This window comes from Neolamprologus brichardi, chromosome 3 (genome assembly GCF_056152115.1).
Source record: "Neolamprologus brichardi isolate AB-2024 chromosome 3, ASM5615211v1, whole genome shotgun sequence".
Taxonomy (NCBI): domain Eukaryota; kingdom Metazoa; phylum Chordata; class Actinopteri; order Cichliformes; family Cichlidae; genus Neolamprologus; species Neolamprologus brichardi.
This window is the reverse complement of record NC_142106.1, coordinates 9688481-9698727: the sequence shown is the minus strand read 5'-3', so window position 1 is coordinate 9698727 and position 10247 is coordinate 9688481. Positions and strand designations below refer to the sequence as shown.

Sequence of the window (10247 nt, the reverse complement as noted above, 5' to 3'; positions counted from 1 at the left end):
TACAACAGCTTTATGTTAATGTACAATCCTTAATATGTTTTGCCTGCCAAACAGGCTAGGACCGCCACTGAACACAGTCATTTGGTTGTCGTCACATTGTGAATGTTGAAACATGCAGAAACACAGACAGGTGAGTGTGTCACCTGTGACAGTGATCCAGCTGTTAGTGAGGGGAGGGGCTGTGTGTCTGTGAAGGTGTGTCTCAGCTGGAGGAGCCAAAGATGACATGATGTAGTGATGGTAAATTTGATTCTTTTTACTGAATCGAGTTTTAATGAGTCACTCACCAAAGTGAATCAGGCTTTTTGAGTCATTTGATTCACTGAGTCAGTTGACCAGAGAGTGCAAAAAATTTAGCACAGGAGGGAGGGGGTGAGCGAGTGAGTGAGTGAGTGAGTGAGTCATTCGCTCGCTCTATGATTCAGCACAGGAGGGAGGGGGTGAGTAGCTCAAATGTGCTGTTAGCATATTAGCAGAGCGATGCCACTGTGAACCGAGGAGCTATTTTCTTGATGTGAGCTTCTACTCAGGGTTTTTTCTTCCAGTTCAGAGCAGACATTTTTTTGTTAAGAAGCTGGCTGTTGTCCCCCCCCCCCCCCCCCCCTCTCAATTTTAATTATAAGCTAGATATATTTCTACTAAGCGAATTAGTTTGCTAACAGAAACAGGGATGAGTCAGTGAGTCAGTTGGGCTTGTGAATCATGATTCACGAGTCAGTAAAGTGATTCTCGAGTATTGAACGATTCGTTCACGAATCGAACATCACTAACATGATGGTGTCCACATTGTTGCAAATGAAGATCTGATCTTATATTCATTTAATATTGATTTATTTTCAGAACCAGTGTGAGTCTGTTTATATTTTCAGTGACTAACAAAGAAGCCACATGCTGATTAAACATATGTTGAAGAACTAAAAAATATTATACACATATTAACTTAAAATGAAATCAACAGATTTTGCTCATGTGTGTCAGCTTCACACACACTTGAAAATAAGAAAACGATTATTTACATTTTTTTTAAAAAACGGTCTAAATTCTTTCATCTTTAATAAAATCATCAGCGTTGCTGCTTTACCAGGTGTAACAATTAAGTTTAACATCCAGGCATCTATAAAAACAGAAGTTATTAAATTTAACGGAGTTAGAAGTTAGCAGGAAGTTAGCTCGCCAGTTTACACCTAAACATTTCATACCATGTTCTGACTGAGAGATTTTTGAAACTAATTCAAACGTACAGCTCTGCTATCACTTCCAACATAAATGAAGACAGAAAACTAAACAGCAGTGGCGTTTGCAGGGTCACTGAAGTTGGACTACCTGGTATATAATGTTGTGCTACGTGATTGCTAGCGACACAGCTATGTTAGCATAACATTAGCACAGTGAAGCTGGAGGATGAACGCCAACTTTTTTTCCACTCGATAAAAGCTAACGAGGGATTCTGGTGGTCTGGGACAAATGCAATCGCATAGCAGGATGCTATACACGGGCCAATTTTTGGTTTTTGGCTAGATAAGTAAGATAAGTAAATGTAGTTTGTTTCCTGAGCGCAGAGCTGCTGGAGCTTGTGTTTCATTCAGAGTGACTGACCTGTGTTAAAGATGACAAACGAGATTTAAAAGGAGGTGATGGACACTGAGAAAACTAGAGTACTCGAACCACGGACCAACTTTATCAGCGGCTGATATCCGGTCACCGGCACACAGCTTTAAAACCTCCGCTGAGTTTTAGCTCTCAGTGATTAAACACAGGACATAATTCACTCAGGTTTTGTCTGTTGGGTCATGTTTACTTTGCTGTTTTATTTACAATTGAGCAAATCGGTTTGGCTGAGGTTAAAGTTACGTTTCATAACTGCATAGTTTTAGTAAAGTTTAATGTCTCACTTGAGCATGTTAGGCTTAACCATTCGTTTTCTTTGTTATCTGGTGTTCATTTGTGTTAAACTTTGTTAAGCATTCATTTTGAATTAAAACTAACATTTAACATCTTTTTATACAAGGAGGAAAGAGGGGGGGGGGGCATTTCCACTGGGAGTACCCACTAAACAACGGCCACCAGGCAAAAGCAATGGTTATGACTCAATCAGTGTGAAACCCGCCCCCTGACTTGGCCACCTGATGGGTGAGGCTAACAGATAAAATAAATTCTTGAAGACAGCCGCAGGGCCAGGACTGCCATAATGAATTAAATAAATACATAAATAAACTTAAATAATTAAGTTAATGTGTCAATTTATTAAAATTGGAAATAATTGAATTAATAATTTATTGACATTTTAAATGAAATGAATGGGCATTTCATTAATTATTGTAATGTTTATTTAATTAATTAATTAATTCCAATTTTAATTAATTAATGTAACATTTAATTAATTATTTAATGGTGGATTAAATTAATTGATTTTGGAACTCCTGGCCCACCACACTACGGCCCCTAGAAGACTGTGGTTACTGGTGTCTCTAGCTTCACATGTCGCAGATCAGAATCACTGCTTTGATTCCCGGTGGGTGTGCTGCTGAGTGGTGAACAACTGTTAGACACATGAACGGGTTGGTTGTGTACCGGGGGATTCTGTTTAGGACTACGCTTCCTCCTCATGTTCCCGGCTGTCAGGGACAATCTGCCAGAGGTAACGCTACCTTCGGCTGCACAGCCACAGTTTTTTGTGAAGCCAAGTGTTCAGTACAGAGCTACAAATAGGCTAGATTTATTAAAAGTGTCTTTATTGCTAAAGAGGCCGAGGAGTAACTAAACATCCGAAACACTGAGCAGGAAAGTGCAGGAGGGACAGGTGCAGAGGCCATGCAAACCCATATGGAAAAGAAAACTTATAAAAGATTTGCATCAGATGTGGCCTACTTCATATAGTGAATCATATAAGGCTTACATGGTTTACTCATGAAAGTGGCCACTTTCTCATTACTTTCATATATTGTTTTAGTAAGTATCCAAAACATTCAATTTTCATTATATAATTTTTCAAGAGATCTTATATCTGTTTTCACTCTTGTATGCTTTTCATACAAGTTTCACAGAAGACAGATACAAACTTTATCAGATTCATATATATATTTTCCATATGGGTAGAACTTGACTGCATGCAGAGGTGGAACCCCTAACCCTACTCAAGTAAATTTGAATAAATGTAAGTCAATGGAAGTGTTTGGAAAAATGTACTTCTAAAAATACTTTTATTGAGTTCATTCACTCATGAGCTGCTGTAACATGAATCAAAAGGGTGATTTGACACCTCAGCATGCAGTCACGTTCTATAGAGTTTTGCTAATGACCTAATCATTTTATTCAGGTGTGTTGCAGCAGGGACGCATTCAAAAGTTTCAGGACACCGGCCCTTGAGGACTGCAGTTGGAGACCCAGGCTCTTAGTGCTTCTTACGGTGTGTTCACACCGAACGCGATAGACGCGAACGAAAACGCCCCAAACGCTCCTAATTTGACGCGTGGACATTCGCACCTCAACGCGTGTCCAAGAAAAATCCATCGCGTCTCAAAATTGCATATTTTGATGCGCGTGAACCGGAAATGTGGGGATGTGGGAGGAAGTTGTGCCAGACCGGTATCTTTGCTAGATGGCAGCTGTGGAGCTAGCGTTTGAAGAGAGAGTCTCCCTTCTCCCGTTGTGGTCCTACAATAAAGCTGCCTTTTCAGTTAAATTCCCATATGAGAGTCCTGCGTTTGGGTCCGTCCTCCTGCCAGCCACACAGCCAACTGTGACAATCACAGATCAAATTTATCTACCGGCTTCACTGGCGGCTGCAAAACACTGCAAGATAATCTTGGTCAGGTATTCTTCCAGTCCACTACTTTACCACGAGTGTTGTTATATCAATTTGGAGGGATGACTCTATTATCTATATTGTCCACTTTGGATGGTCTGATTTAGAAGAGACGATTTCCAAGAGTCGAAGTGGGGCTTCCTGACAGAAACACAATTCAAAATCTATTTTGTTTGACAGGGAGATGATGGATTAAATATCACAAGGATAGAATAATCCTTTAATTGTCCCACAAGGGGAAATTTGGGTGTAACAGCAGCAAGAAAACACATATACAAACAAACAGTACACAAGACACAGAACAGAAACATACACAATTCTTACATATTTACATGAAGGACAATGGTTACCAAAAACTGAGTACCATACTGTTGTTAAATTAAATTAAATTAAATACAGATAAGAGGCAACCCTGGTTATAGTGTGAATCGGTTGATAAAATAGTGCAAGAAACAGCGCTGATGTAAACATCTGTGTTTGTTGGGAGCAGTTCTGATTGTACAGTCTGACAGCTGCAGGGAGGAAGGAGCTGCAGAAACGCTCCTTCATGCATCGAGGATGCAGCAGTCTGTCACTGAAGCAGCTCTGCAGTTCAGCAACATCTACATGCATGGGGTGGGAGACTCTGTCCATCAGAGATGTTATTTTGGCCAGAGTCCTTCTGTCTCCCACCACCTGCACTGGGTCCAGGGTGCATCCCAGAACAGAGCTGGCCTTCCTCATGAGTTTATCCAACCTCTTCCTCTCAGCTGCTGATAAACTGCTGCTCCAACATACAACACTGTAAAAAATGACAGATGCCACCACAGAGTCATAGAAGGTCTTTAAAAGCGCTCCCTGGACTCCAAATGACCTCAGCCGCCTCAGCAGGTAGAGTCTGCTCTGACCCTTCCTGTAAAGAGCTTCATCCCTGTACTTATACTTTTGTGTTGCTCTCTCATCACATTTTCATTATTCTCATCACTGCTTAAAACAACACACATCTCTCTCTCTGTTTTTTTTAACTGTCCTTTCTCCAAAACAGAAAGTAGCATTACAGCTGTTTCAGGCTGAGAAACACCAAACACTCTTCGTATTATCATTCATATGTCATCCACACAACTATTTTATTTCTTTTTGTCCACTGGGCAGGTGACCTGCAGAATCATGTCTGCCCCAGCTGGATACCTTTTCACACACACCGTGACCTCAGACACGCTCACAATCACTTCTGCTTAGAGCACAATTTCACTTCATTCGTCAGACTTCTTTTAAGTTTGCAGCAGGCAACGTGACTGAGTATTGTGTCAAGATAAGTAGGAAGACCACGCTATAATGGACAGTTTAAGGAAAAGGTCAACTTTACAACGAATCTTTTTGTTTTGTGTTTTGACAGAAAGATGAGACGTTTGATGTCTTTGAAGTCTGAGCTCTGGGCTTGAGTCACAATGTGGTTTGGTTAGCTTAGCTTAGCATGATGGCTGTAAACAGGGGGAGCAGCTAGCTTGTCTCTGTCCACAGTCAAAGATAAAGAGCAGCTGTACCTGGGCCTCCTTGTTCTGATGGTTGTTTGTCCATAACGGACGTCTTCAGTTCTCACTGCTGAGTAGACCACAGCTGAATCAGTCTCTGTGCAATAAACACATTAAAATTACTGCAACAGTGCTGTGATTTTATTACACTACAGCGATGGAGACATTTCATTCTGTTCTTTTAAGCTTATTAAAAGCATTAAATGGTGTCTTTTTATAAATTTATAAATAGCAGCAACTTTTCACAGTTTTTATTTTTAATCTTAACACCTCTGCAAAACAGTGAGAACAAAGAAATCAGGAAGTTTCTGAGAAAAAGAAGAAGGACGACCACAGAGCTGCAGACTGATGCACTTTTACCACAGAGCATGAAGGAAACATGCAGGACCAGTGTTATCAGCCAAACCCAAACACACTGCAGCAAGAAGCTCCATCAAGTCACTGATGGATATAAAGGACGTTTTATCTGTTCAGTCTCTTCATATGTCTCATGTTCACATGTTCCATATCTTAACTGTGTGTACCGACAAACACGCATGTGTGGGCCTCGTCTGAGCCCTGACATTTATGGCTCAGTCACAGCACTGCTGAATGTGATGTCATCCAACAACAAATACCTGCTGTAGAGCTGCAACAAAGTCCTTCTAGAAGCAAATCCACCCACTCTGTCTACGTGGCTGTGGACACAATTTAAACACTGAGGCTTCAAAATGCAGCATCTACAACACTCACTCTGCCTCCATCCAGCCTTTATTTAGATTTGATGCATCAGTCTCCATGGTGATGAGTACAATTGGCAGCTGAAACTGTTGTGAACTTCTCCATGAGTCATATTTCCTATTTCAGAGCTGCTGATTGGCTCTTTGGGCCCTTTACCTTCAGGAGTCATGGACGAAGCACTGAAGTCGTTCACAGAGAGAAGTGTGAACTGATCAAGCAAAGAAACTGAAACATTTCAAACGGAAGAAACTGAACTGTTTCCTAATTCCTGTGACTCTGACCTTTGACCTGTGTGTTTATTATCTTTATTATTTTTTAAATCTTAACATCTCTGTTGTGAAACAGACTGAGCACAAAGAAAGCAGGATGTTTCTGAGAAAGCAGTGATACATCTTAACCAGCCTCCATACATGGTCAGCGGGATAAGAAGTTGAAACCAAAACAGGGAAATGTACAGTGCATACGGATGACAACATTAACCCTCAACTTGGGTTGTCTTAAAGAGACACCACACCATTGTGACTGTTACATACTGTTAAGGTTAGGTTGGGTCCCATGTGAAGTTGTCAAGAAGAGGAAATTTTAGGAGTGACGGCAGTGTTTTGAGATGTGAGAGATTTGCGACGTTTAACGCAAATCTTGTGTAGTTAGTGTGTAGTGTAGTCAATAATTTTGTTGTGTGTGTCAGAACAATGACGTGACTGCTAAATGTTACAGGAGTGATACATCTCCTGTTGTCAGGCCTGCAGGTATCGGGCTTTTGATGTTCTCCTTTATCTCATAGTGGACAGAAATTATTTTCTGGAGTGGCACAAATAATTTGTGTGGCATCAGATTTGATGCAGAACAGCTGATTGTTCTGTAAATAGTTTGAAATGTTTGTTTAAAAAAACGCTTTGGCTGCATTTAAAAAAAAAAATAGCTGCAAAAAACTTTGTTGTTTGCCAAAGTGATGGACGCCCAGATCTGCACTCCAAATACAAACAGACTAAAGGTGTTTCCTTCAGAAACACAGACAATATTTACAAAGATCTCACAGGTAAATTGTGAGCGATCACAGCAGCATCTCATCCTGACTAACAGCTTTTAGATGCAGGGAGAGCGTCGTGGTTCAGAGGTGGTTCAGCAGATGATGAAGGCCTTTCTGTTGCATTGTGTAGTGCTGTGGATGCCATGATGGTTGACTGGGTCTGCTTCTACTGAACTCACAAACACTTCTGAGGTATTTACACCTGAAGCCTCATTTAATGTGAGTCAGAAACAAACGGCTCACCTGTGATTAATGGATGTTTCCCTGCATTTATATTTTCACACAGTTTATTTCTTACAGCAGGAAAACTGAACAGAATGTAAGTAAGAGGTTAGAGTGAGGATGACGTCACTTCATACAGAAAATACATGTTTGTCTGTTTTGATGATGAAGGACTTCTTTAGCTCTGTAAACAGCTACACTTGAGAGGACAGAGGTGATTTCATGGATAAATAACAATGTGTTTATCAGCTTTCATCATCGCAGTGCAGACGTGACGTCAGATCTATCAAAGTGAAGGCCGTCTCTCTGATGACGTCACAGAGCAGAGTCGTTCTGTCCAATAAAGGATCTCAGATCAGCTGCTGCCATCTTGTGGCCACAGTTGGTTACTGTCTCTGAAAGTTGTCTCATGTTTCCTGTTTTCCTGTTAACAAAGGCTGGAGCTCATCATGCTGAGAGGGCAGCAGCATTTTTTGGCTCTTCACACATGTTCATTATATTGTGATGATCCTGGATGGAGACAAACTACAGATAAGTGTGTTCAGCCCAACTAGTTGATCTCATTACAGCAGTTTGATGTTTCCCTTTGAATCCCCCTGAAGATCCTGACAGTGAAGCACGTACATAATACTCCAGCCTTTCAACTCTGAGCTTATTTAGTTCTATTAATACACTGAAATCTCATTTGTGTCATGAAGAAAGTCTTTAATCAAACAGAATTCAAAGATCAGAAACATTTCATATATGGAGTTAAACATGAATCATTGTTTCAACAATAGATTTATTGTTGTCATAAACAGACAAGAAGACAACAACAAACTGCTCCTCCCATTCAACACATGTCAGTCCATATCCCAGCAAACGAAATCATCTCCATTTACACATCAAATAGAAACATGAATCACTTGTAATGATTAGAAACTTGATAGAATTTCAAATCTAGTTTGGGGAGTCATTCAGTGAGAAACAGTGAAATGATTTTCCATGTGAAAAGGTGGACAGCAGAAACAGAAAGAAACAGTGAGAACTAAAAGAGAAACAAAGAGCTTTGGAACAACGAGGCAGCAGGAGGACAGCTGCAGTTTAACAGCTTCAATTCACTGACAGGAAACAACATTAGAAATATCATCGTCCTCAACTCATCTGCTGCACTGACACTGACACCTTCAACGGACACACCTTCACTTTACCACCAGTTAAAATGTATGGAAACATCCTGTGAGTGAAAGTGTGTGTGAAGGTGTGTATGTGTGTGTTAGTATCAGGATCAGAGAACGACAGCTTTCCTCTGTTCCAGTCCAGATTCACTCTGATCCTCTGGAACTTCTTCTTTACTGAGAGAGCAGATTTAGTTGATGGTGAGCATGCTGAGTATTTACCTTCATAGAACCATATTGTCCATAATCCAGACCGTATGACTCCCTTCCTCTGCACAGACTCTGCTAACACACCCAGTGTCCACCCTGTACTGTCTCCAACATCAACATCCCAGCTGTGAGTCCCTGAGTTAAAGCCCTCAGAGCCCAGGACAGAGAAGATCGATCCATCAAACCTCTCTGGATTATCAGGAAGCTGCTGCCTCTTTCCTCCTCTCACACTGGTCAGATCTTCAGACAGGATGAGTTCTGGATGAGCAGTGTTTGGGTCCAGAATGAGAGGAGTGTAGGAGACCATGTCCTTCATGTTGTTCCAGATGTTGAAGGTCAGGTTGCCCAGGTGTTTGGCCTGGTCTATCAGAGCTCCTGAGGGCAGCTGTGGATCATCCAGCAGGGGGCAGCGCTGGACTCTTTCCACTGCAGCCTTGTAGTTGTGCAGGAATGAGACGTCTTCAGCTCTCAGCTCCTCCTCTGTGGCTCTGACTGTGTCTGAAAGAGCTGCTATCTCTCTGCTCAGAGCCTCCATCTTCTCCTTCATCATCCCACTCTTCTGCTCCTCTTCCTCCCTCAGTGCAGCCAGCCTGGCCTCCTCTTCCTCTGCTAGAAACTGGTGAAGCTTCTTAAACTGCTCCTTAATCTGCCTCTCTGTGTGTCGGGCCTGGACCTTAATGTGTTCTGCTGTTTGATCAAACTTCACTTGAACTTCTTCACAAACCTTTAACTTCTTCTTTAAGGGCTTCAGAGTTTCCTGAAGTTCCTTCTTGTGTTGTTGTGCAGCTTCATCGATGGGTCTGAATCTGTGATTGGTGTGTTTTTCTGAGTCTCTGCAGACGAGACACACTGGCTGCTGATGGTCCAGACAGAAGAGTTTGAGTTTCTCAGAGTGCAGACTGCAGAGAGCCTCTGAAGCTCTCTGATCTCTCTCCTGTAAGAACGACTCACACAGGTTCTTTAAAGCCAGATTTAAAGGTGGTTCCTTTGAAGATCTTCTCTTACAAACTGGACACTCGTGTGTTGGTCTCTCTCTCCACCATCTCTTCAGACAGTCTTTACAGAAGCTGTGGCTACATGACAGAATAACAGGATCTCTGAAGACCTCCTGACAGACCGGACAGCAGAGATCCTCCTCTGATCTGGAAGCCATTGAGTCTGTGAGTGAAGCTGAAAACAGCAGACAGGAAGTACAGTCAGTCCTGGCTCCCCTCCCTCCTCTACCACCTTCACTGAAACTTCCTTTGAGTCGTGTTTTTGCTCAAACTCACCTTCAGTGTGTGGAGCGTCAGCAGCTTTAAGCAGCAGTGTTGAAGTTTTCCACTTTTCTCTCCTGTAGCTGGACTCACTCAGAGGAAGCTGCTAGTTTGGTCCAACGATAAGTGTGAGTCTCGGAAGAATCAGTGGTGTTATTTCCTGTAACTAAGGGTGTGTTTCACTCCAAAGTTCAGACATTAACCTGCCAGAAGTTGTAAAAGTTACTAATAAAGAGCTTTTCTCTCATTTCACATGCAGGTCAGAGCATGAAAGCTGTGATGCAGCAGTTTGAGAGAAATTGCTGCTGATATAAAATATTTTTTGTGGTTTTACAA

The 10247-nt window shown here is 41.7% G+C and overlaps 1 protein-coding gene across 1 annotated transcript; it reads right to left on the bottom strand.

Annotated features, from left to right (window-relative positions):
* Positions 1-8422: 8422 nt before the first annotated feature.
* On the bottom strand, positions 8423-9808 carry LOC148103417 (nuclear factor 7, ovary-like). The gene has a single exon (XM_087838733.1). The coding sequence runs from the start codon at positions 9806-9808 to the stop codon at positions 8423-8425; it is 1386 nt and encodes a 461-aa protein (XP_087694859.1).
* Between the last annotated feature and the right edge of the window lie 439 nt (positions 9809-10247).

Bases quoted from the DNA above. Each gene is read 5' to 3' on its own strand.
- LOC148103417 (XM_087838733.1), bottom strand. From the start codon at position 9,808: ATGGCTTCCAGATCAGAGGAGGATCTCTGCTGTCCGGTCTGTCAGGAG.